We start from the raw sequence: 27,307 nt of genomic DNA on the forward strand, positions 1-27,307 counted from the left end.
CTTAGCAGGTAGACCTTTTCCTCATGTTCATGACCTTGTGGTCTCAAGATGGCTGTGTTGCCTCCAGGTTTCAAATCTACACCCCAAGTAGAAAGAAGGAAGAGGGCAGTGAGATTTGGCCTTTTAATTCCAGAAGAGAGGACCGTCGCCCCCGGACTTCTAGCTGTACCTCAATGACCAGGATCGTGGCCCACGCCCACCCTTAGCTTCAAGGGAGACTGGGAAATCAATTATATTGGCTTTTCTCCCTCCAAAGGTAGAGGGAGACAAGGGAAAAGGGGTTTGTGGATGGATTTTGAATAGCCAACCCACGATATCTGCCAAAGGTCAGATAGAAGCACTCAGAGAAAGAGCAGTAAAGCTGTTTCAAAAGACGGTATGAGTCTATGATGTCGTAGGATTACAACGTGTGTAGTTTTTCTGATAGTTCAAAAACTCTGGCTGACTCAGATCATGAATTTAGTGAGAAATTGGCTTGGTGGAGTATTGGGGCATCTTCTGTGAACAAAGGAATCACCAAATCAGTTAATAGTTTAATAGTGGAAATAAGATGGGGTGGTGGGAATCAAATTCCAGTGTCTTAGGGAACAAACCTTTAAAGCCCTTTAGAAGAAATCTCATGAAAACAGTTGATGAATTACATAATTTTAAGTTCTTCATTACTTTTGGGTAAGGCTGAATTACCTCCTACTTGCCAAAACATGCTGGAAATGCTTTATTGGCTTAATTTCGATTCCTATATGTATACAAAAGTAATAAAGCTGCATTTCTTTAAACATATTTCATAATTTAGAGCTTTCATAAACGCATGCTGGCTTTTCTTTCTAGTATGCCATAAATTAGATTCTACTGCATATCGATCATATCGTGGTAAGAATATTGAAAGAGTATGAACGTTCATTTAAGGAGGAGGCTTAAGGTAGCAAAAAGTAGAGGAAATAAGGTAAAAACACTATCAGGCAGGTGGTTGCATTAATCAAAGATTGGCAAACTATGGCCCATGGGCTAAATGCAACCTGCCGTCTGTTTTTATAAATAAAGTTTTATCGGAACACAGCCAACTCATTCCCTCACATATTGTGTGGCTGCCTTTATGCTACAGTGGTAGAATGACATGCTAGCTGTTGACAGAGACTATATGTCCCACAGAGTTGAAAATATTTACTATTTGGCTCGTCCCAGAAAACAATTGATAACCCCTGTATAACCAGTCATGGGTGATTCTGTGATAGCTGAACACAGTGACTGGGTTCCACTTCCCCTCCACGTGGAAATCAATTTAATGTTTCAGTAAAAATAAAATAAAATAAAAAGGTAATTTAGCAGAAATGCATTCAGAACTCCCAGACCAGATCCACTGGGACATTTATTTTCAAATAAAAAACAACTGGTTCCATTTCTGTCTTTGGCTTCCACCAAAAGATAGAGGCTCTCACCATGTTGACATTTTGTTCCAGCTCTGAGTCTGTAGCCAGCACCACAAGGGCCCTGAGTTTGCCCTTTGCCAGCTCTGTGTCCTTGAGAAGAAAGGGGGTGACTGTCTGGGGTGCATGGGCTGCAGGGTCTCTGAGTTTCCTTTCTTCACTAAGTTCTCTGATTCTGTGACAACATAGATCATTTCTTATCTAAAACACGAGGATTCTTTTTATTCACAGTATCAACCCTGAATTGTCTTCTCCGTTTGGTGCATGTATTGACCAGAATGTCCAACAAATTAGATCTGTATTAGTAAACATTCGCCACTCTTTTTGAACATACAACATTAGCTGTTTCAAAGGGACAAAAGCTAAGAGCTACAGTGCAGAAATAGCTAATACTTATTGAATGTGTATTAGGTGCCAGTCCCTTTTTTAATCACTTGCTATGTATGTATTAGCTTATTTAATCTGCAGGAGCCCCAAATTAAATACTATCATTAGCTCCATTTCACAGATGAGGACACTGAGACGGCCTTCCCAAGGTCGCACCATCATTGTGTGTTCTAGCTTCAGACCCTTACTCTCAACCACTCTTCTTCCTACCTCCCTGTGGGTCAGATGTTCCATAGAATCTTTTCTCCAACTTCACTGCAATCAAGGGAGAAAACAAGTATGAGAGATGCAGGCTGGAGTTCCTAGAAATTATGGACACTTTTGAAAATTAGAACAAGACTTTTTTCACTTACCAGAAACTTACTCTGCACCATCAAGACCATCCTCAAGAGTCCTCTTCTCAGCTTCTTCCTCTCCTAAGTCAGATAAAAAAAAATTTAGGACAATAGTTCAGGCAATACAGGTTGGAAACTGGGTCATTTTTGTGAAATCATCTTTCTTTGCCAAAACGATTTTTGAATTCTTTCTCGGAATTAAAAAACAAACAAGCAAACAAACCATGTGGAACAATCTGTGGCAGATGGTTATTTTGGCTCTAGGTGAGTTTTTGTCATTATACTTTGGGACAGAGAACTCTTGCTTTGTATAATCATCTGTTATTTCAGCAAACTGCCAGCTAGGAATTATTGGAGCTATGATGGTTTAGGATGGGAATTTTTCTTTTTCCTAGAGATTAGCACAGAAACTCTCTCGATTTGAAATCTGTAGGATTTTAGATGCTGTGCTACTGAGTATAAACCAGAAATCTAAACAGTTCAGTTGGGGGTGGGAGAGGTGAGATGGAATTAGTTAAAGCACAAGTTAGCCCTCTTCTCCAGGTTTAGCTTCCCCTGGAAAATACAGCAATAAGCAGCTAAACCTCAGTGCTTTGTGACCACCTAGAGGGGTGGGATAGGGAGGGTGGGAGGGAGATGCAAGAGGGAGGGGATATGGAAATATATGTATTCATATAGCTAATTCACTTTGTTATATAGCAGAAACTAACACAACATCGTAAAGCAATTATACTCCAATAAAGATGTGAAAAAAAAGAAAAAACAAAACAAAAAAATAAAAAAATAAACAGCTAAACTGTGGTGTTCATTACGAGCACAAGTCCCTAATTAATTTATTTTATGTTAATTAAGTTTATAATTATATAGTAAAACATTTACTTTCTCCCTCAAGAAATTGACTGAATCTTCTGAAGGGGCTTTGTGACTGTAATTTAGGTGCAATTAGCCCGTTAAATTTAGTTAGGGTTTGGTTCATTTAGCTACTGCTGGAAGATGTTAGATGGGAGGAAACGAGCAACGTCTCAGAGGCAACCCTGGATCTAGAGGATGTGTGTCTGGAGGCTCTCCCCTGGCCTTGGAGCAGCTGGTGCAGGTGTCTAGGACAAGGGCAAGCTGAAAATCTATCAAGGTGAGGTTTCATATTTGTTATCTATGTGTATTCCTCAGTTGTGGAACTGTAGACTCCTAGAACTGTGGATGAAGGCAAAATCCTTTTGCAAAATATTTTTGTGGTTCTGGAATTGAACTGAAGCCATGGAATGGTTCTCAGATGTCTTCCACCATGGGTGTGAAATCCCTGAATCCCTGGCACTGGCCAATCTTCAGACTCAGTGATATCACCAACCAGTGGCCACCATTTTGGCATCAAAAAGCATCTTACCTCCTGAGAGTGGTGGGAGAGGACCCTTGGCCAGCCCATGGCTCTGGTAGCTATGGTTCAGCACAGCCCTCCTCCAGCAATACCAGGGCTTCTAACTGAGAGGACCACACTTTTGCAGGAGTGTGAAATGGAAGTTTTGGGCAAAGTTCCCTTCTGGGAGTTTTTACTTTATAGCTCATAACAAAGAATTTATTTGGACCTGTGATTGAAAATGCAGTTGAAAGCAGTCGTTTGCAGTGGCTGCTGAATTGACTGTATGCAGGGTTAGAGTGTCCTGCTCATGACTGTTACTGGAAAGCACTGAGGCATGATAATTCTATTGAGTAGCACGGAGCATCCCAGCAACACCCCAGTGGTGGGTGGAGCAAGGGTTCATCTACTTTAAAGTCCCCTTGGTTCTTGAGGCATTTATTTCTTGGTGGATGACAGAGGTCCTTACTTTGGAAAGGAAGCTGGAGAATTTTTTGTCCTAAAGTGCTAGGCTGAATTACACAAGATAATTTAAAAAGACATTTTGGTATCCTGTTATCACGATGGAAGGTGGCTTATTACTGTGTGACTAGTGAATGAAACATATACTTACAATAAGGATTTACTGTATAGCACAGGGAACCATATTTAATACCTTATAATAACCTATAATGGAAAATAATTTAAAAAGAATATATATATGTATACATACACACGTATGTATAACTGAATCACTTTGCTGTACACCTGAAACTAACACAATGTTGTAAATCAACTGTAATTCATTAAAAATCATATACTTAAATCAAACGAAATATGATCACTTAGCCCCCTTCTGCCTTTATGTTTTCATCTGTAAAATGGAAGTGCTAACCTTCCTTTTCATTTCACAATAAGCAAATGATAGACTCCTTCCCAAAAGAAGTGTGTTAAATGTGACTCATATATACTTGAAAAGGTGTAGGGAAACCAGATTTTTATAAATTGCCATATTTCTCTTGCTTACATTATTTAGTAATATTTTCAGAAATGGCGTATCTTCATTTCTGCTTGGTACTTAGCTTTAATGTTCTTTGCCCCCAGTGTTTTAGCAGAGTAAAACAAAACAAAACAAAACAACCACAGCAGCACAATGGCAAGATAACTTCCAATAAAGTAGAATCTGTATTAGATTTTTTAAGAGGAAACCATATCATATTGAAATTTAGAACATAAGTTCCACTCGAGAAACAAATATAGTGATGTCAACATATGCAGCAGTTCTTCCCAGTCCACAGGAGAAAATGAGAGAAGGACCCAGAGATGTAGAGACAGTAAGACATGAGAGAGGGAGAGAGAAAAAGAGACAGAGAATATATATCCCCAAAAAGTCATTTTGACAGCCCAGAAAAACAAATCAGGAAGATGGAAAATTGGGAGATGAAAGTCAAAGACACTTGGTTACACAGCCTGGAACCAGGCAAGCATTTGTGAAGGTATCGTCCAATCTTGAGAGCTTTAAGGATATAGTCATTAATTGGTTCAAAGTCATAGTGAGCATTTACTACAAAGTCTTAAATGGGCTCAATGAAGGTGGACCAAGGTCAGGAGAGAGATGATTGCAACTATGTTTTGTTAATCAGTGGGATAGTTTGGAATTTCTAAGGCTTGGCACTTTGTCTAAATGTCATAATTCTAGCAACTGTCTTGAGCTGAGGAAACTGTAAATGGCATGGAGAGTATTAGGTACTCATATCAACTCTAGTCATCACGATATATTAGATTTATTTCATCTCTGTTCTAGAATGGGCAACTGAGGCTCAGAGAAGCCCCTCAACTTGGCCAGGGTTACACAGCTCAGGCGGGACAGGGGCAGGATCCAAATGCAGTTCTGCTGGCTTCAGGCTGCTTCTTGCTATCTAAGCAGCCATCCAGGTGATTTTCTTTCAGCCCTCATGCAATTAACAGAGAAGATAAACATGTAGGGCCACTGTACTTATTAAAATTCTAATTCCAGTGGTAGCTGTGAGTAAAGTTTTAGGGTCTTGAATAGTTAAACGATGGATGGTAAATGGCCATAATTATGAAGAACGAAAGAAAAAATTTATACTCCAATCATTCCTGCTATGCCCGTGTAATTATACTCTGTCCTTTCATCTATGTGACATTCTAAAATTGTTACAGCTTTCACATAAGGCAATGCGTTTGTCCCTCACATGTCTTTCTTTGAATGCCTCTTGTGCTTACGTAGATGGTGATTTCTGTTTTGAACTAAGAATGGGTGTAGAGTTACAAGGTAAATAGCCTTTCCCTTTTAATCACTTTGACTCAGCAAAGAACTTCCTGTAAGGTATGGAAAACATTCCTTAAAATAATGTCAGATGTTTGGCTATACTAAATTTTCATTAAAAGAAAAAAAACTAGAATACATTGTTTTTCCAGTGTCTTGGTTCTAGTTGCTTCTTGGCATGGTTGCTATAATTCTTCACCAAGCTATTGTATTTGGTATGCCATGTATGCCATGCATACTTTATTTAAAAAGGAAAATAAACTGTGAAATCTGGTGCATGTAAAAATGCACTCTCTTGAAAATTCAGAGTCTTCTCCATTTATGAGTTGCACCTGAACCAAAGAAATACGAAGGGACCTTCTGTGTTACCACATGAAAGAATCAAGGCATCGAGAGGATCTTTCCGTCTCTCAGATAAGGGTGTTGCCATGCCAACTCTGAGGCTGGCATATGTCCAGCTGCCATAAGGCATTGCTGCGGGTTAGTCAGGGTAGTGAGGTGGGATGGACTTTTTCCAAAATGAACTCTTTGAGCAAATAAAAATGTCACAACAGTGGAGACTTCCAGAACTTTGGGGTTAATTTAAGTCATGTCGGGGGTTCTGCTGGCTGCCTAAGTTTGAATGCATATAAGGTTGTGACTCTGGGATTGACTTTGCACTTTTCAAGTTTCCTATCGAGAATAGAGTATGACCTTCATTTTATTGAGGCTTTTTGAAATGGGTCACCTACTACTCATAAGGAGCGTGCAGACCATTGGCTGTGGCACCAGAATCTTGTGGGTTCTACCTGATGGAGAAACACTTTTGGAGCATAGATCCTGTTCTTGGTGGCGGGAATGGGCTGATACTCTTTTAGACTGATGAGCAGTTCTGGGATATTACCTTATAAACCTTGCTAGGGTAAGAGATGACCATTGGAATTTGAGTTGGATTCACTTCTGAAGGGTCTGATCTAGGACTTTTAACTTTTACCTACAAGAGTAGTGTCAGGTAATGTCCCACATAGGCTCACCAAGGGCAGGTGAACCACCTTCCAGACCCAAAATTCCCCATCACATCTCAGATGCTGTGGAGCAGAGGCACGTTTTATTTCTCATTCTAGTGAGATAACATCTGAGATCATGGAAGTTCTTCTGCTAATGGTGTCTTGGAGAAAAGGTACCAGAGAAAAAGGGCACGTTTGGGTGGAGGACCTCCTTCCCGCCCCGTGATCATCTCCTGTTTCTGAATTTGGGCACATCCACTTCTCTGGATAAAAGGCGGAGGCCAGAGAAGAATCTTTGAAGCCAGGCAGCTTGCTGCGTGTGCCTGCAGCAGCCATGGAGGCAGAGCTGTGGTCTGGGGGCAGGAACCAGGGCAGCCGGCGGTAATGTCATTGTCTGTGGGGCTGGCCAGTGAGGAGGGAGTGACGCAGCAGCAACACATGAGAGAGGGAACTGTTGCAGCGTGGGGGGAGCGGCCGCACAAACTAGACTCCTTGAAGAGCCACAGGTTAAGTCCTCAGGACGTGGCCTCTGGCAGTTTCGCCTTGTCTGCACCAGATCATCGGATGGCAGCCCACCTCCCAAGATGTTCATTGCCACACAGCACAAAGGCCTTTGTTTTTGAGCCCGTTCTCAGGCAAATTTGGATAATTGATGCTTATTGTTGTCAGTTCATGAGGATTATCAACTCCACTTTGTTTTGCCTTCTGGAATACTTGGTGCTTAGCTGAGGTTTCATTATCTTGTGCATTTTGCTAATTTAAATGGAGATGAGATTTATGAGGTACCTCTATTCAGGTGAAGGTAATTTGTTAGACCTTCCTCTCTGCTTCACTGGAACCGTTAGTGGGTCTGACTTTTCAGCTTTGCAATAATAAGCAGAGACACTGGGCACTCCAAGGACACCCCAATAGTTGCTTCCTTAGCAAGCATCCTAAGTATTAATAATCTTCAAACTCTGTTTCCGAAGTGTGGCTTGGAGTGCCTAATGAAAAAGCGGCGCTCCAGGACAAATTTTATTTTTACCTACTCTCTTCTTTGAAGGATCAGCTTAAACTTGAGCATGAATTTGTGGTACTGCTCTGAGGCCTTATTATCTCCATGTTCAGTTTCCAATAACTGGGGTTACCCTCTTTACATGCTCCCAAGTGTATCAATAGCAATGCTTTTCCTTTAAGTCCTCCTCCTCCTCCTGCTCTTCCTTCTTCCATCTCCTACTTTCATCTTCATTATCATCACTATCTTCATCACCACCACCGTCATCACCACCATCATCATCACCACCATCATCATCTTCACCATCATCACCACCACCTGCATCATCATTACCACCATCATTATCACCACCTCCATCATCATTACCACCATCATTATCACCAACTCCATCATCATTACTACCATCATCATCACCATCACCATCACCACCACCACCTCCATCATCATTACCACCATCTTTATGACCACCTCCATCATCATTACCACCATCATTATCACCACCTCCATCATCATTACCACCATCATCATCACCACCTCCATTATCATCATCACTACCATCATCACCACCACCATCACCACTACCACCTCCATCATCATTACCACCATCTTTATGACCACCTCCATCATCATTACCACCATCATTATCACCACCTCCATCATCATTACCACCACCATCATCATCATCACCACCACCACCATCATCACCATCAGACAGGCTCTGGCTGACCCATGTCCACTTCTTTTCTCTTGCTTCTTTTATGCATTATTTACTTTTCTAGAAATTTATTTCCAGATCCATTTTGGTCTGTGGGCAATGGTTTTACCCACAACTGAGCAGAGCCGAACAACTTCCTTTGTGTGTGTTTGAGGTTCTTGCTGGTTTCTGTAGTTATAGGTTAATTGAGCAATAGGTTTTATGTCATTTGTTTCCTATTTGGACACTAGATTGTAGTACTCTGGCTTCAGGTACTAAGAAGAATCACTGTCTGGAGTATTTTGGCAAAACAAATCTGGACACAAATTTATATTTGTGACAGCAGCAAGTACATGGTCTTCTATAATGAAATTGATAATGCCATGCTTATGCACTGAATGTTTGAGTCATTGGTAAGCATCTGGTCTGAGAATCATGAAACAGTGTCTTTAAGAAGATATCATTTCACCTTACAAAGAGCTACCCTATAGATTTTGCAATATATGTTTATTGTCATAAGCCAGAAAGCAAGACACACCCCACAGGAGAACAATAGATTGATTTGGGTTTCTCACTTTGGTTGTAGTGAAAGCATTCTGAGTATTTTAATGCCCCTAAAACCACAAGCTCTATCTTTTTTTTTCCTACTCATCCTACAGCACTTTTAGGCGATTCCCCAGATAACGGCAATGGCCTGGGTCTTTGGATGAACTCCCCATCCTATGTGAAATCCCTGACATGGCAGTGCTTGTGGCCTTGGACACTTTTCATCAGGCCACTTTTCATAAGGTCCTGCTGATCAGATCACATCCTCCTTAGAATCATTGAATTTTAATTGTGCAGTGGCTTTTGCTTTCCTTACATATTCGAGCTTTGCCAAGAACTTTGTGTTTCCTGCTTTAATTTTCAGCTCATAACTAAACTTCATTTTGCAAAGTCAAACCAGAGCTTTAAAAGCTATCCTGACCATCCTCAGCCATTTACTTTAGCTGTTTGTCTCCAGCTAACAAATGGACAACAGCTTCCTTTTTCCCATTCCCACACCCCATAATTTTGATCATCATGAGAATTAGAATGAACTAAGTCTAGCCCTTTTTTCCCAGGAACTTAAAATGCTTCAGGAGGCACTCACTGGGTGTTCTTGTGTCTAACTCTGCAAGGTTCAGTACACTTCTGACCAAATGTGTGATTTTGTACAGGAAGCTTTGAAGTGATTTGATTAACCCAGTTACCAATGAGAAGCAGTGGACCTTATGTTGTATTGTCTCCTCTCCTCTCTTCCATTTTGGTTCTGTTATCAAGTCCATCAAAGTTCTCCAATAAAACTCAGAGTTTAGATATTACTATGCTAAAACTTAAAATGTATTCTGTCCTTGGTAGCACGCGAGGCAGCGTAGGGCATAGAAGATGTGGAGACGTGCTCTCTCTGCCCTCCTGTGCTTAAAGTCTGGGATGCAGGAAAGTAAACAGAAAAGAAATACGAGTTTAGCAAAAGTACAAAAGAAGAACATGTGAATGAATGGAAGAGAATGCCAGAGAAGTTAAGAGGGGGTGAACTAAATTCTCCTAGGAGACGGCTTTTACACTAGATGCTCAAGAATGGTGAAGGTTTGCTTGGTGGAAGGAGATCTTAGGAGACGTGATGGTGTGTAGACAAAAGGAACATCCTTAGGAAGCAAAAGGGGTGTTTGAAGAATGGTCAGGCAACTTTTGGAATGAGTGCAGAGAAGAAAGTACCAGGACCTAAACTTACCTACTGGGAAATTTCCATTACAGGTGCAGGTGATACCATTTTAAAAGATGGACTGACCATCCAGAGGTTTAGATTTCAGCTCTCATTCTGTTCCTGGGTGACCTTGGACATATCACAACAGCCATTCGGGCTGAGTCACCTATAAAATAAAATTGAAAAAGCACAACAGCAAGGGCTAGTTGATGCAACAACAAACAGATATTAAATGTTCCACAGATGTCAAGTTAGGACAATCGGGGTTTAAGCCCAGGTGCTGAAATAAAACAGAATTGCACCTGGCTCAAGTCTAACATTGTGAAGGAAACCTTTTGCCCCCACCATTTCCTAGGTACCTAATACTATGAGAACACAGGAGTATATTCTCTGATTTTTACCTGGTAAACATTTTCCAGAAGGCTCTGGGGACATTTGTTTTGCTTTGCTTTCCAATGAAGGTGAGCTGCTATCCTGGTACCCTAGCCACCATCCTGTCTCCAAAATGGCACCATGCCCCGCAGACACCAAGCTGGCCGTTTTATACTTCTCCAAAGACAAATGTGATAAGATTTGCTTTTTTAGATTACAGCTGCATCTTTCTTCCGCTCCCTTTGCATCCTTTCGACTCAGCAGTTTTCCTTTTTGCTCCAGATAAATTGCTGTTAATTTAAATGTACTGCAGATCCTTGCCATTTTATGGCTGATTGCTTCTGAGTAACAGGAGGAAAATGTGTGCATGTTTGAATGTAAAGAAATCTAAATGAGTCGGAAGCCAATGGCAAAGAAAGCACAGTGCTTCACTGACCTTCAGCCCTCCAGTCCTTCCCTTTGGAGAGGTCAATGAGCAGATCTGGAATCAGCAAATAGCAGAGACACATCCGGGTTTTTCTTCTCTGTTTTCAACTTTACATCACATTTCTCATTCAGCACCTGCTTTATCCTTGTTCTTATTTAGCTCAACTAAGTGTAAGCAGTGGTGGCAGAGTTTCTCTAGAGTTGTTTTTGATAAAGGAGCTGTTGTCACGATAACTACCGTACACCATCGGAATTCTGCAAACGATTCATAATGTCACATTGTCAAAATATCTATATTTCAGGCTCAGAAGCTAGACAGCTCATTTGGCTGCTAAACCCACAAGATGTTCAGCCATTTGTTGTGGTCTAAAAACTTTCCCCCTCACTAGGAGAAAATAATTATCTATTGTTTTATATCATTTTGTGGCCCCTTTTGTGAGTTTCTTATAACATGAGAGGGCATAAGTCATAAGATCCCGGTAGGTAAATTGGGGCCCTAATTGAATTTTACTGTCAACCCCTTGGAAACATGAAGCATTGGATGCATTTCCTTATAAATAGTCAAGTCTTTAAATCAAACTAATTTTTCATGAGATGGTGGCGTATCTTAAGTTATCAACAGTATGTGAAAATCAAGGGTATGGAGAGGAGGCTGACGTGCCTTCCTTGAGGTAAGGGGTGGTATAAGTGATGCTTTGAACACAGACACTGCATATTGCTTATCATTGTAACAAGTTGGCTTTTCCTCAAAAAGTCATCGAGTGTGTTTTTTAGGGTGGCTTCACTTGCTTTTCTTGCATGGGTGTGTGGAGCTGAGATGTGTGTCTCTGAGAAGGGTGCAAAGGCAAAGCAGAAGAAGGTTAAAGAGGGACACGACATCAACTTAGATGGGGAAAATGCTGTTGCAGCCTGAGTGAATGGCAGCCCGAGAGAGCTTGCATCTAGCCAAGCAAATTGTGTCTCCCAATTGGAATAATTAAAGAGCCTGTAGTGGAGGTTGGGGAAGTTCATGGCAGAAGAAAGTGGCAAATAGAAGCAAAGGAAGAGCGGCCTGGCTCCGATTAAACACTCTGACATCAGTACACTTTTCAAGTTCTTGTGCCATAACCCCAGTGGAAATAAGATTTGCATTAGCAGTTTAATCTGTGCTGTTATTTTCATCAAATAAACCCTGCAGAATTGCATGTGCAGAGAAACTGGTATATTGAATCAACAAATCATTTCGTTTGGGGGTGATGTCTTCTATTTGTATCACCAAGTGTTTCCTGTTTTTATTGGCAAACTTGGCATCCTCATATTACTCCACTTGTTTCAGTGGGAAGGAATTTGAGATTCACCCTCTTAAAACCTGAAAGGGTAGCTAAGGTGTTTGGTTAGTTCATTTGGTGTGCTCGAGCTACATGCCATAATGCATTCTTAAACTAGTGCTGCTTGTGTTTGCCTGGAGGCTGAACTTTTAGAAAGAGACTGGAGACAGATATGAAGGAGACTTAATCAGTGCCATTGTGTACTTCCTAAATTCTCAGTGCTTTGTGGGAGATTAAATCCATAAACGATGTTTGGCCTCTGTCCCCAGTTATTTTCCTGAGACTTGGAGGGGCGGGAGAGAGAAATGCCATGGAAATGAAGCTCCGTGGACTCTTTTAGTGTTGTAGTAAATGATGATACAGATTAGTGATGGTAATGACAGCTCTGGAGACAGATGACACCAGCACTTGGCAGACCAGACACCAGGTTGAGGAAGATCGAGAGTCTGGAGGGTAGGGTTTAGAAGCATCTTCCAAAGCTGAAATTTAAAACGTCTTGGAAACGTCTTGGGGGTTTCTACTATGATGTCATCTATTTTGTCACTTAGGAATCTGATGAAGATTCTTGCACATTACCCACAGAATTCTATGTGATAGACCCTTCCCTGTTCCTGCTGGGTTTTCATAGGCAAGCTCACAGAGAGTTTGTCCCTCCACATAAGGTCATGGCAGGGTAGCTATAGCATCAGAGCTCCTGGGTCAGAACCTGAGCTCCATCACACACTAGCTGTCTAACCTTGAGCAAGCTGCGTCACTCTCCGGGCCTCAATTTTCTCACCAGTAAAGAGAGTGCAATAATAGAACCTATCTCCTAGGGTTATAGTGACATTAAAAGGGCTGATTAGCAAAGAGCTTAGAAGACAGCCCCACAGGAAGTAGATTAGCTGTTATCTATTATGTAAGTTATTCCCTCATCTTTCTCCATCTGTGGCCAATGAAGTATTTGAAGTCATGGAATCCATTTTCTTTATTTTTGCATCGTGCATTACAGTGTCTACCTACTACTTGGTCAATTCTCAGTAAATGTTTGTAGAATGAATTGATGTTAAGTATTATATATGTTTTATATATTATATGTACTAGACACTATATGTCTTATATTGTGTAAGTAATGTATATACATACAATATACTTCATGTTGTATACCATATGCTATGTAATAGATTATATATATGTGCCATAGGCATGGTATGGTACTTAAATATAAGCAGTTAATTATTTAATAGTAGGATTTCTGAAAAAGAATCTAAATCTTCGTGTGGGCTCAATATTGTACTGGTTAAAGCCAGCCAGTTCTCTGATATGGCTGAGTAATTAATCAGTTATTTTAGAAATAACTTGGTTTTTATAGGCAGGAAAAGAAGATGAGAATTGGGGTAGATATTTGTTGTTGAATTTTATTTTTTTCCCTATATATAAAACTTATTCAGGAGCCATCTTATGTTGTGCACAGATTTCTCCTCCTTAAATTAAGATGTTAACATCTGATACAGTTGTGGGTGGAACCGTGCGCAGAAATCCTTTGCATTTCTTTCCTGTGTTTCATGTGCCACGTAAAATCGGTTTTAAGTTTAAAACTAAGTTGCTTGGTAATGAGACTCCCATTTTCTCCTGATCTCTGTTTTGTAATTATATTGTATTTACGTTTTCAAGCATATTCCATGTTGTGTCTTAATTTTGATTTTTATTTATTATGTTCTTTTAATAGTGACTGTACTTGCATGTTAATTTCCATTGATTTTTCTTTTGAGCATGACTTATGTTTTATTTTGTGTTTCTTTTAGGTTTTGTTTTGTTTCATAAGATCCCACTGGATGGGTAGCTGAAATAAAGGAAAAGACAGAGAAGGGGGCTGTGGTGCTTGTTGGTTGATGCTGCCTTGTAAGCTGGACTCTTGGGGCTGGCATTGGCTTCTCCCGGGGAGTGCCACTGATCTTGGGTTTTCTGGTAGATGTGGGTGGTGTTTGCAGGAGATACTGCACGAAGCCTGCAGGTGCTGTGAGCTGTGAATGGGGGACACCAATGCAGAGACAGCTCACAGGCAGCTAAGAAAGTCAAGAAAACATCTTACATTAATGCTTCTCTTTTGTTCTCACAATCGTTCAAATACAAAATGGAAATGAAATGCCATTGGATTGTGCTTCTCTTTGGAAAGGTGTGCCGTTTGACCATACTGGAAATGTATTGATTTTCAATGTTTCTGTTTATTAAAGGTGAACTGCAAAGTTTAAAAAAAAATCTAAATTTAGGGACAGGTGTAAGTACACACTAAACAGTCTAATCTCCATTTAACATGAATTTTAGCATTGTTTTCTGCTGTTGTTTAATCAGTACTGAATTCAAAAAGTTTCACTTTTCCACCTAGAATGCAGTGACTAAAAGAGTTAAGGGCATATCCACCATCACTGTGGGGACTTGGGGATGTCCCTGAGAGGTTCTTTCCTTCACTGGCCATGAAGGTGCAGAGCCATGCAGTCAACAGTAATGATTTCCTTAAAGTTTATCACCAGGCAAAAAAAAAAAAAAAAAAAAAAAAAAAGAAAAAAGAAAAGAAAAAGCTATTTGGTCAGGGGCTGTGGATTTCAGTTAGTCATAGTCAGTTCCAGAAAAAGAGTGAAATATATGCATATGGTGCATATGTCCTTTTATTTGACCTCCGTGATCCACCTGCTTTTTAGAAGTTTGCCGAGTAAGAAGGCCGCAGCATCTCATGCTGTTCCCATGACAGAAGTGCAGCTTTTCTACTCTGAAAAGGCCTGCGAGTAGAATGGCTGGCCCGCTGTGAGCAGGAGACTATATTCTAAGAAGACTAGTCCCCCTATAACGTACTACACTCTGCTGGGTTTTCCTGGGCTGGACGGCTCTTCCTGACCCCAGCAGCACAGAGGTGGCAGGTCGCTAATGAATATGTGCTTTATAATGTCCAGCTTCAATGCTGCAAGGGCAGCCTTAGAGCTACAGAATCCTGCATCTCTGACTTAGTCTTATGTGGACACCTGTCTCACGCACTTGGCCTTCACGGTGGCCTTTGTACGCTTTGCTTAGTGTGCAGCAGGCAGGATCCCTGTCCTGAAGTGAGGTTCGGCTGCCCCTGCCTCGCTTCACACCTTTCTTGTTAGGGGAACTTCAGAGCCAGGCCTGGAGCATTTTGTTTGAAAACACAATTGGCTCTGAGTGTTAACGTCTGCATATAGATGCCACGGCTGAACTGGAAACTTACTGACGTTTTTAAAAAGCCTTTTTTGGAGGGGAGATGGTTACTCAAGTTTTGCAGTTCAGCTTTAAGGTTTTATAGTTTTTTAACTAGTCCAACATGTTTGGAAACATTGTTTTGAATCCTGTGTAACCAAGGCATTAATCTCAATAAACCAGGATCCATTTAGGCACCGCTTGATATAAAAAGGTTATGCGTGATGAATATTTTATACTGTATCTTTTACATTAGCCACTAAGTATGTTATTGCTTGATGCAGACATTTCACGGAGTCCTATGGATTACAGCATTTGACTTGGCTATTCTATACCCACTCCTGAAAGAAGGGCGGTTTCTCCAAAGCATAAACAGGCTGCTGTTCTCAGAAGTTGTCTTTCCAAAAAGATATTTGAGTGTGAGGGCAGCTGACCCTGCGTATGGGGAGGTCTGGATATTTTCTGAATTCCCATTTTCTTGCTCACTGTTGAATGACTGTTCCTGTCACTACTTAGATTTTGATCTTTCCCAAAAGTGTTGATTTACAAAAAGGCCAGCTAATTGTAGAAATCCTGCCCCCTGAAAGAAAAATGAAATTTAAACTGAGAGCCAAGCAGAGGCTGTCAGAACGGCAAGGGTTCTTAAATATCGGCCATTTGGTACCATTTTTTTTTAAAGCTTTTATGTTATTCCATGGAGCTATAAAAAGGCAATGAACTGTTTAAGGACTATTTTAGAAGTATCCCAGACACTAAAAAAAAAAAAAAAAAAAAAGAATATTTGCCCTCAACAGCTAAAAGAATTGCAGGCTAGATTTTTGTTTTAAAATGGAGAAAAGTGGACAGATAAGGCAATTGAATCTATCAAAGAACAGTTGACATCTCCTAGGGAACGATGAAACCATCAGGCTATTAGAAAATGGTTTCGTATGGCCTTGTGTTCTTTTCATTTTTTTTTAATCCCTGAAGACCTCAATCAGTAACCCAGCTTCTCATTTCTATCAGACCACCTCTGTCATCTTTTGCTTTTGATGTCCCCTATAAGGAAAAGTTTTCGAGCTTCCTAAAGGCACGTATCGTGCATTTTTTCAGCATTAGAGAAGGAAAGGCGGCAGTTTTGCTGAAATCAAGTCTGTCACCCTCCAACAAGGCTGTGGCATTTCAGTTCCAGGCAGGTACCCTAAATGAACAATGTGGGCCGGATAAGTGAACACCCTCCGCTCCAGTGGGGCAGCTGTCACCTAGACCCAGCCAACTTGTGCCACCCAGGGATAGGCCCAAATTTCCAAACCTTCTGATTCTTTAAGAGAAACTTGAAACCTGGACATTTTATCTGAAATGTCCCTATTTTTAAAAAGTTGCCTCAGTTATTTTAAAACATTATGTAGGCCAACAAAACATGTCTGTGGGCTGCCAGTTTGTTACTTTGGTCTTAAAGCAAGATCGCTGTTCTCTTACCGTATCCCGCTATCTTGCCTTTGCTAACACACTTCCTGGCACCGACATCAAGCGCTTTAGTACCCTTGAGTTTAGCAACCCAGGGATCTGCAGCCTGTCACTTAATTTGGGGCTGTCTTACAGCTTTGCTAGCTGGGACCTTGGCTCTCTCACCCTGCCTGGAACTCTCTTGTAGCAATGCTTTCCCCCAATCCCCCAGTGGGCCCCACTTCCACGCGGCCAGAGGCACCTAGTGAGTCCTACTTCCTGTTTTGTCTGACACGACTTTCTTTTCACCAGTGTTCATGTCGCTTGGCCCTCTCAGGGGCAGCCAGGTTCAGATGGGAAAGCACATGGCCCCATTTCATGGGTGTCCTTAACATACCGATAGGGCCATTGGTAAAAGAAAAACAGGTGTGTCATCTTCAAGAGGCGTGGTTCAGGTCCTGTATCTTGAATCGGGTCCCGCTGAGACCCTCCGAGGCAGCTGAGAAAGATGAAGAAAATCCCACTGTCATCATGTGATGCATCAGTCTGCGGCCAAAGGAGGTCCATCTCTCAACAGGCGAAGTGAATCCCCACATACTTTAGAGACAGTCGGATTCAAGGATTTTCCCTCCTGGTCTCCAGCAGGGACTGGTTTCATTTTGACCCACGGAGTCTTCTTTGCAAGAGTAGGGAGCAGAGATGAGACATGAACAATCCCAGCTCCAAGCCCGCAATGCAGAACCCCGAGCTTTGCTTTTAGCTCCAAGTCCTTTAGGTAATCCTGAATCACACCCAGAGTGGTTGAGGCTTGCAGCTCCCCCTCCGACAGAGCAGAGGCCATCAGGATTCAGCAGTTGGAGGAGTAAACAGCTCAAGGAGTACAGGCAGGAATTCAGGTCACTGCCAGGAGTGAGGGCCAGCATGATGGAGGCGCTCCTGCTTTTCCTCTCCTCTTTTTTGTTTTCTTGATTGTCTTAAAAACCTTGGCTCTTTTCTCTCTCTCTAACACTCTAAATTGACTCCATGACAAACTGAGAGTTTATTTTTATTTGCTTTATTGGTTTCTTTGCACACACCATTTTTTTTTTTTTTCCATTGCAAAATGGAATCAAAGCAGTAACCGGGACCGATACTAACTCTTCTCTCCCTACACCGAGAGTGGATGATTTCTGCTTTCACCTGCTCAATTGTTTTCTGTCTAGAACTCTTCCCTTTGTTTTCATCTAATTTCCTCCCACTACAATAGAAGTTCATTTCATCTTCTTTTGTCCAGACTCTAGGTAACAGACAGATTCCATAAAATCCAGGGTCTTCACAGGGTTGCTGCATGCAGCCACGTGTGCTGTGCCATTCCTGTGTGGTCAAGGTCGGCGGACCCCTTGGGGTTCTGCCCCTCAGCAGACTGGACTCCCAGGAAACTAGGACAGAAGTAGCCATTCTATTAAGTGTGTTCTGTTGTGTTCACACACCTACAGCACCTGCAAACCATGTCAGGTTTATTCAAGGGCACCTGGGAATGTTAAGGACCCTGCTGGACAGGGCAAGGATGTAATTTTCTGCAGGGTGCTGCCAGGCTGAATTAAGTTAATAGAGTTCCCAATCCAGAAAGTGACAAGAAAACGGTTGTTACAAAAGGCAGTTTTCATCTCAAGTTAGCCCATTTCCTTGTTTTGGACTTCAGGAACAAAGGGACCTCCAAGCCACCTGATTTTGACAGAGAAATCACCCTGAGTTTAATTCAGGCTAATGTGGCTTGGAGCCTTGGGCTGGTCATTAGTGAGCACCCAAGATGAGTTGACATTGGCTATGTCAGGAGTCTTAGTTTTCACAGAAAAATAAGTGTGTGAAAGGCAAAGAAAAGAACAGAGATTTTCACCACCTTTATTTTAAGACAGTCTATTTATGAATGGAGCTTCTATAAACAAATATAAAATAGCAAGAGATTCTATTCACAATGTATACATATGTCAAGTCATCACACTGTACACTTTCAATATCTTACAATTTTCTTTGTTGATTATACCTCACTGAAGCTGAAAAGACAAAAAGGAAAAAAATAGCAAGAGACTCCAGAGAAAGACAAATCCTCATTTCGTGTTCAGATCCATTTGCTGTAATCCATATAGGCAGCTTGCGAATCATTCTCATGCCCTGTTTTTTTTCCCCATAATGTTCCAGGTCTTAAAGTCATTTTTTCATGTTTCCTGTAAATAATGGATAATCATTTTTATTTTATTTTTAAGTGCTGTTTTAACAATGTGGATAGACCATAAATGTACTTGCTGAATTCATTCATTTTTTTTTAACAAACCAATAAAATTTTATAATTTATCTCCATGTGTCTTGCATTCTCTGTAGGGACTTGTATGTTTCCCCCCTTCTTCAAATACATACCATCACCCCGTGTGTCGTTGGTGGTGTCCAAGACTAAAGGTGTTAGAAGAAAGTGTGAGAAATGTCACTGGGAGTTTGGGGGGAGTCCCAAACCCACTGTAGCTTCTGGAATAAATCTCTTCTAAAAATATGACTTTTAAGATTTTCATCAATGTGAGTTATACATTTATGGTTTACTGATTCCTGCATCAGATCTATTTTCATTGGCTAAAAGGCAATCCTAAAAAACAACAGAAAACTTTAAGGGAATTAAAAAAATAAAACTTATATCCAGTGAGAAATTCTTTGGTATTTTCAAAACTTGGAATGACTCGGGTTCCTGAAGGAGGTATACTCGGTGCTCTGCCCCTCCATTCTAAGTAACTTTGTGGTCAAATGAACATGATGACCTGTGCTTCATGGGAGGGGGAGAGAGAGGAAGACAAGTGGGCATGGAGATAAGGTACCACCTTGAACCTTGACTGTTACCCAGGTGCCCATACTTCACACCCCTTTAGTCTCCATTTCCTGCCTGGCCACACTGTCTCTTCCTCATTTTCCCCTTTTCGGATAGGAGCTAAAAGCAAGGTTCCCAGCTCTGATTCATCTGAGACTGCTTTCACCTTCTCGTAACCTTGCAAAGGTTTTTGCTCCAAATCGAAGACTTAGGGATTAGAAAAATGTGACCTGATGTTTTACTGAGCCAAGTATGCTGACTCTCTTCAAAGAGCCTGGTTAGTGCTGGTGACTTGTGCTTTCTCTAAAGGCCCTTTTAAATTTGCTGAGCTGAGAACAGGTTTTTTTGGCCATTGGAAAGTTGTATGGTAATTTGAGGTGGTAGGCATTGGACACAGACTATGCAGGTTTGAATCCCAGCTTTGCTCACAAACTGAATGACCTTGGGAAAGCTATTTCATGACTCCATTCCTCAGATGATGATGATAGTAGTAGTGCCTCCGCACTGGGCTCCTATGAGAGTTGAATGAGATGGTGCATGTGGGGGGGCACTCGGTATCACTAATAAAAATACTTGGAAGGACGTGGGTTTGCACTGTGCTTGGGTGTGTGCCTCCGTAAACGCCCTGGAATCACAGACTCATTTGCATGTATTGGTCATATGGCGATTGCGTGGGTACAAATAACGGAGTCTAAATGAAGGGGAACTTCCCTCCCTGGGTCATTCTGGATGTGATCCAAGCAGCGAAGACCACTTTGGAACTTTCTCAGGAGATATCCTAATTCTGTTCCTAGATTCCCTCCCGGTGATTCTTGCACATTGATCATAATCAGATTTGGTTTTGATAAAATAAGAGGACATGGTCTGTTCGGGCCTATAATATGATTATTCAATGAGTTCGAATGATGCTCTGTAGTTTGAGGATTCTGGAAGAAAAGCATTGAAGGTCATATCCCAAATATGGTCTTCCTCTTTTGTTCTCACTTCATTAATTCAGAATTTTTAATCATTTGGATGGGGGTCTCCATTAACTGACTTTTGAATTATCCATTTGAAAATCTTTGCCTAAGAATAAAAATAACAAACAAATTGGCTGAGAGATTGTTTGAAAGGAAAGACTTGCTTTAAGTTCCCTTAGAAACAAGTATTTACAGGCAGTGGGTTACAAATAACTTTTCTGCTTCCTGAGGTAGTTTTTCGTGATAGCTCTAGCAGGCAACACATGACTGGTCACGTTTGAAATAATAAAATTTCATTTATTTAGGAAACATTTGGTAATTTGGGCTTTTTTCTTGCTAAATCATTTTAAGTAAGTGGCACTGAAGTTTTAACCAGCACTTAATTTAAGGTACTTTTACTGTTGTTACCACCTTTTCTAACACATTTTAAAGCGATATTTAACATAGTATCTAAAAGGTAATCATAGTTAATAGACGTTGATTTCCATCTGTGTGCCAAGCCCTGTTTTAAGTGCTTCACGGTTCTCCCAACAACCCTATGAGGCCGAAGCTAATATTGCTCCTATTTGAAAGGTTAGGAAACTGAGGAACAGAGTGACTGAGGGGCTTGCCCCAGGTTACCTAGCTAACAAGTGGTAACACCAGGATTTGAATTCAGGTAGGCTGGCTCTGAGAGCCGGTGCTTGAAACAGCTAGTGGGCATGAGCTGGACCCTTGAGCAGGGCCAGGACTGGGGTGAGGCCAGCGAGGTGGCTAGGGCACCCTCAGGACCATGCAAATGCCCAGTGGTCACTCCTATCAGCACTAGCAGTTGAGCAGAGATTATCGTTGTCAAGATGCAGGATTGGGGCTTCCCTGGTGGCGCAGTGGTTAAGAATCTGCCTGCCAATGCAGGGGACACGGGTTTGAGCCCTGGTCTGGGAAGATCCCACGGGCCGTAGAGCAACTAAGCCCTTGCGCCACAACTACTGAGCCTGCGCTCTAGAGCCCACGAGCCACAACTACTGAGCCCGCCTGCCACAACTACTGAAGCCTGCGTGCCTAGAGCCCACGCTCTGCAACAAGAGAAGCCACTGCAGTGAGAAGCCCGCGCACTGCCACGAAGAGTAGCCCCTGCTCGCCGCAAGTAGAGAAAGCCTGCACGCAGCAAGGAAGACCCAACACAAACAAAAATAAATAAATTAATACATAAATTAATATTAAAAAAAAAAGATGCAGGAGTGTAAGGCTAACTGAAGTCCCTGGAGAGGCTCTTCTATCCCAGTAAACACCTCTCCATTACCCCCAGTAATTCGTGCCTCTCACAAAGCCCTTGCCAATCTTGAGTTGCCAGTACGTGCACCATAGTGAACTTGGCACGTGCTTTCTAAATTTTACCTTATGAAACAGAAAAGTTGCATCCAGTATGTATTTGTTGCTAATTAGCTAATGAAAACCCAGATCATGTTTGTTTTGTCCATTGTACCTGAAGAAGGATTTGTTGGTTTTCATGGTTGTAAAGCAAATGTTCTCTTCTCTCTTGAGCTGGAGTACTTCTCATTCAAATGGAGCAATCACTGCTCTCCAGTGAGGATATGTGATGGCAGGGAAACCACCTTGGGGAGGGTGTGGGTCTGGGACGTGGTGGGAAGCTTCGCTTGAGGACACATCCTGCCACCTCCTTGGAGAGGATCTGCACTTTGGAACAAGGTGTTGGGAGATGCCTGAGCGGCTCCTTGCCTCGGAAACACAACTAGACATAGAAGCATCTGAGCAGTGCGGTCACGTCGTCGCTCCTGTCCCCTAATGTCTCGTCTGCAGCCAGTGACTGAGAAAGACTGCCAAAGGCACATGCTAATTTTCCAGTCATTTGGTCAAGTCACATCTCACATACCGCAAGACCTCGGCGCCTGTGTTTACTGAATTAAAATTTCTGCTCAGCCATAAACTAATGAACAGACAGTCCTCTCTCTCTCTCTTTTAAAAATTTTATTGTGTTCTCAAGGAGGAAAGGCAAAGCCTCTTTTGTGTTGATTTGCCACCCTTCCATCACTTTCTACTAATTCTCATCATACGGTAATTAGTCTTGCTGAATTGCTAAATGAAACTGTAGATTGCTTTAAGAATTGGTATTCAGCTTCAGATAAGTTCATGCAATTTCACTAAAGACCCTTGAGCTGGGTGGGAAGTACAGAGGTGCCAGCACTGTTTGGCCTTTTGGGGGAGTTCTAGGTTTTTAACATGAACTAAGACAGTCTATTAGGGTGCTTCAGGCTTTTCAGAGATTCCTCCCTGGACAAAGTTTTCTCTCTGCATTTACCCAGGCACCTGGATTTAGGGGAGGCCAGCTACCTCTCCATGGCCCTCCTGCTCTAAATACTGTTGAGTTGAATGCTGATGGGCTCCTCTGTCCCTTCAACCCTAGAGGTGGGAAAAGCTTCCCACTATGGTCAGTCTCCATGCCTCACCACCTCTTGTGTGTCCCTTTAACCTGCCCGTATGTCTCTACATCATCCCGTGAATTCTTTTTCCTTGACATGACTCCAACTGAGACATAAGTATACTAAATTCTTTAATACATTATCTTGTTTTATCTTAGATCAAGTCTATTCAAAATTCAATAAGTATTAATTGTCAGTTATAGGTCAGACATGAGCCAGGCATTGCGGGGATTACCACAGTTATCAAAACAGACACCATCTTTGACCTCCTGGGCTATGGTTATACAGTTACAGTGTCTGTAATGTTGACACTGTTATCATGCATACTTTACACATGAGGAAAAAAAGGCTTGGAAAGTTAAGTAACTTGTGCAAGGTCACACAAATAAGATCTCTCTGCCTAGGAAATCCATGCTTTTGGCCCTGACTCTCTAAGGTCAGTGCTTTTTTTGTCTCTTGTGGGAGCTTCGGCTGCCTGCTCCGAGATAGTCGTCAGACCTCTGCTCTTCACCGTGGTGGCTCTAATTCTTTTTGACCCAGTGTAAACTGGTGAAAGCTATCCCAGGCCTTGGCCTTTTTTTTTCTTTTCCTTTTATTATTTTTCCCCTCTACTTTTCCTCTGATTCCCTTTCCACCCAACACAAACACACACAAATATGCTTTATCCTTTCTTTAATTTTCACAATTAAATTTTAAATTTACAGTTGGTTGGGTGGAATATGTTCATTGAAGTGGGATGGTGTGTGTGTCTGAATGAGAGAGAGAGAGAGAGAGAGAGAGCAAGAGAGAGGCACCAGCAAGGAAAGACTCAATTCACACACACACACATATACACACACATACACATATACACACATACACTTGTGGAATAGGAATACTGCATATGTTAAGCCTTGTTTGAATAAATGGGAAGTTAATACCAGTACATATACCATTTATACCATTATCCCCTCCCCGTTAACGCTCACTTGGCGTTAATGCTCCTTTAAAGAAAGACTTTCCATATTGTATTTTTTGCTTTTTGTTTTTACTTCCTTATAAATAGCAAAAAGTTTTGCTGAGAAAAAGTTATTACAAATCCCAAAAGGTTGGTGTTCCATTCTGAGCTCCAATATAGAAGGATTGAGTGGATTTCAAACTTGGCAAAATTTCTGACTTGGCAAATGCTTCCATCCTTATTTATGACAGCTTGGAGACTTCCATTTTCCAGGGCTTATAAACGATGCTGCTGATTTCGTCTCCCTTTTCTATTTTGCTGTGAATTGTGAAGTAACCATCCTGAAGGCTTCCTTTTAACATTAACCCTCTTAGCATCATAAGTGTGTGTGCGTGTGCTTGTGCGTGTGTGCGTGTGTGTGCGTGTGTGTGCGTGTGCGTGTGTCTTACCGTGTTCTTTCTTTTCTTGGTTGTAAGGCACATTTTGCATTTTCACACAGGCAGTGAACTTCCCTTTTTCTGCCTTTCCACAAAACGACAGTCGGAAAGGTTGAGGTCTGGGGTGTGGAAAACGATAGCCTGCGGTCTTTATTGTGACCACGGAGGACTTCTTGGCCAGCAATTTTCTAAAGGACTGTACATCTCGTCCCCAAATGGCAATTTAACAGCTGGGACTCTAGAGCAAGACAGGTAATCTGGAAAGTCTCAGGAAGTTTTTCCCAGAGGTGTGAACTCATCTTTTGGGGAGCTCCCTGCCCATTTTCTCAGTAGAAAAGTGTCAAAACGGAGGAACTACTGAGAAGCTGTCTCCTCCTCCTTCTTTCATCTCCCCCTCCTCCTCCTTCTTTTTCTTTTTCTCTTGACTCCATACCCAGTTCCTTGAAGTCCACTCATCTTAAGCTCATTTTGTAAGTACTTCCTTCTTTGGATTCCTGTTACCTCACAGAAGTCGGGAGCCTCTGATTATTAGGTAGAGCTGATAGATTTTTCGGAATACAGGCAGGAGGAATTTTCAAATGCAGAATGTGTCCTTAGAGAAGCAGGCGCCAAGAGGGGATTAAAGCTGCAAGGATTTTTAATCAGGAGAAACTCTTGCATGAGAAAATGGAGAAGGAGCTGGAGAAGACAGCGGAACATCAGAGTGCAGTGCAAGCATGGCCACCGGGGGACAGGGGGAGAGAAGAAAGGCTGGGTCAAGCATCCCAGACTGCCATTCAATCTGAGGAAATGTGGGCAGAGCTATTAGGGGTAGACTTGGGTGATTTGGGGCTGCTGGGAGTCTGTGAGCCAGAGTGGGCCATCAGAGGTGTCCCTGGTCTCCTGGGATGCATCTGCCTTAGAATTCCTGACCACACTCAGTCATTGGTGCTGGAGCAGCCCATGGGGGCATGGACGCTGTGCAAATGAGGGTGTGGATTTCAGAGCACAGATGGATTTCAGAGTGTGGCTTGATCAGGCATGCTCCCTGAAGTTGAGGGTCCACAGAGTGCTCTCATACAACAGTTGCAGTCTTATCTGACCTCCACTTAAGCAATGTACTGGATAATTTCTGCTGCCCCCCTCTGTAAATCATACTGCCTATCTGACAGTGCCCTGAACACCCCTGGCTGGACCATTGGGTTCCAGCGTTCAAGGGAACCGTTACTTCCTTAAATGACCTACTACCAGTTACACTGGTTTAAAGGGCTTCAGCTATAATCAGTTTTTTTGTTTTTTTGTTTTTTTTTTTTAAAGAAGTACACAGACTGGGCAAGTCAACATTTTGAAATTTTTGAAATGTTTAAAATGCAGCCATCCTTTTATTTATGGCAACATGAACATGAAGCAACATCTGAAACTAAGACCTGCTTTTGTTTTTCTCGCCTATCTCCCCAAACCACCAGTGATTCGATTTCATTTCATTTTGTGTTCCCTGTCAAACAAACGTCCTATTGTGGCAGCTCTCCTCATTGATTCAGCTTCTTTCGGAAGAGTGTTTATGGAAGTGTACATCAGTACCTTGCCAGGCATGAGGAAAGAGCTGGAGAGGAAAAGAGAGAGGCGTCCTCTTACACAATTCTTCACCCCTGCTCTCCGGCAGCCTGGAGTTGAATCGTTTTCAAGAAAAATCCTTATTCGGATTCAGCAGACTTTACTGAGTGCTTTCTATGGGGCTACACCATAGGTTGCCAACTCCACTGACTCCGGAGACCAGAAGGGTCATGGGAATGAGTAGGTGGGCCAGCAGGGATTGGCCCTGTGCGTGGGCACAGCTGCCCTCCGCCGCAGCCAATGTTGCTGTGCAGCAATGCAGGCGCAGGGTAGCCAGATCTTCTGATTTTTCAAGGCAAGGGGAGATCTGGGGTTTTGTGTGAAATCTCCCAGTTTTTAAATGTTGGCAAGGCCCTTCACATTTTTTACAGTCTCCGCGAGCCAAACAAAACATGTCTTTTTGCCAGATTTTGCCTCTTGTGACCCTTGTACTGGATATTCAGCGTGCTGCCTTTAGGGTACGTTCCTCCATAATGGCCTAGAGCAGACACTGGTCTTTTGGTCGAGCTTCCTGGAGGCTGACTCTGCCCTGAGGATGCCCTTGGGAGTGACTGGTGAAGGGCGTGTCCCAGGGCTGCCTGGGGGAGGAGTGGGGAAGGCAGGATGGGGCAGGGGCCTCACAGGAGAATGGTTTCAGACAAAGCCTGGTGGAGGGGGAACCCCTGAGTGTAAATTGCCCCCCAGAGATTTGGTAGTTGGGTTTTCGTATTCGTGTACCCACAGATCTTTGGCTGAGGGTCCCAACAGGCAAAAGTGGGCTCCAGTAGCTCAAGGGCAGTCCTCCAGCAAAGAGATGCAGGCGCTGGCTGCTGCCCGGGCTGGGCGCACAAGAGCAGGGGCCCCAGGGGCCCCAGCACATCCCACCACCGAGAGCTGTGACCTTGCCAAGCCCATAGGTAATAAGAATCACAGGTCAAGTCAGAATTTGAACCTTGATCTTCTGACACCAGTCCAGTCCCCTGCTTATTGACATTTTTTCCAGAAAGAGATCAGGGTGCAGAGTTTGGATTATCTTAGATCCTGACTACTTGGTGTGCTGACTCCAGACTCCTAGCTGGTCTCATCCTCTTGGGTTGCCTGGAGGGAGGACAGCGTGGCTCTTTGGAGAAGGCGGGGGCAGGTCGATAGAAACTAGCAAGGTGCTGTAAACCAGCAACTTCCTAGTCAGAATTGAGAGGGCTCCTGTGAGCTGGGAGCTTGGAGCTCCCAGCTCCAAGTTTTCCTCACTGAGCTTGGTGGTTCATAT

The 27,307-nt window shown here is 42.4% G+C and overlaps 1 protein-coding gene across 2 annotated transcripts in view; it reads left to right on the forward strand.

Moving 5' to 3' along the window:
- NTRK2 (neurotrophic receptor tyrosine kinase 2) overlaps positions 1 to 27,307 on the forward strand; it is a 363,441-nt gene that overhangs the window by 126,555 nt on the left and 209,579 nt on the right. Inside the window, exon 13 of one of the 2 annotated variants that reach the window (XM_028494098.2) lies at positions 14,056 to 14,822. The exons of the other annotated variant lie outside the window; for it this stretch is intronic. Coding sequence (XP_028349899.1) covers positions 14,056 to 14,093 — 38 coding nt within the window. The 3' untranslated portion in view covers positions 14,094 to 14,822. Of the gene's footprint in view, positions 1 to 14,055; positions 14,823 to 27,307 lie in introns of those variants that run through there. 2 annotated transcript variants of the gene reach the window in all.

Source organism: Physeter macrocephalus, chromosome 9 (assembly GCF_002837175.3).
Source record: "Physeter macrocephalus isolate SW-GA chromosome 9, ASM283717v5, whole genome shotgun sequence".
Lineage (NCBI taxonomy): Eukaryota > Metazoa > Chordata > Mammalia > Artiodactyla > Physeteridae > Physeter > Physeter macrocephalus.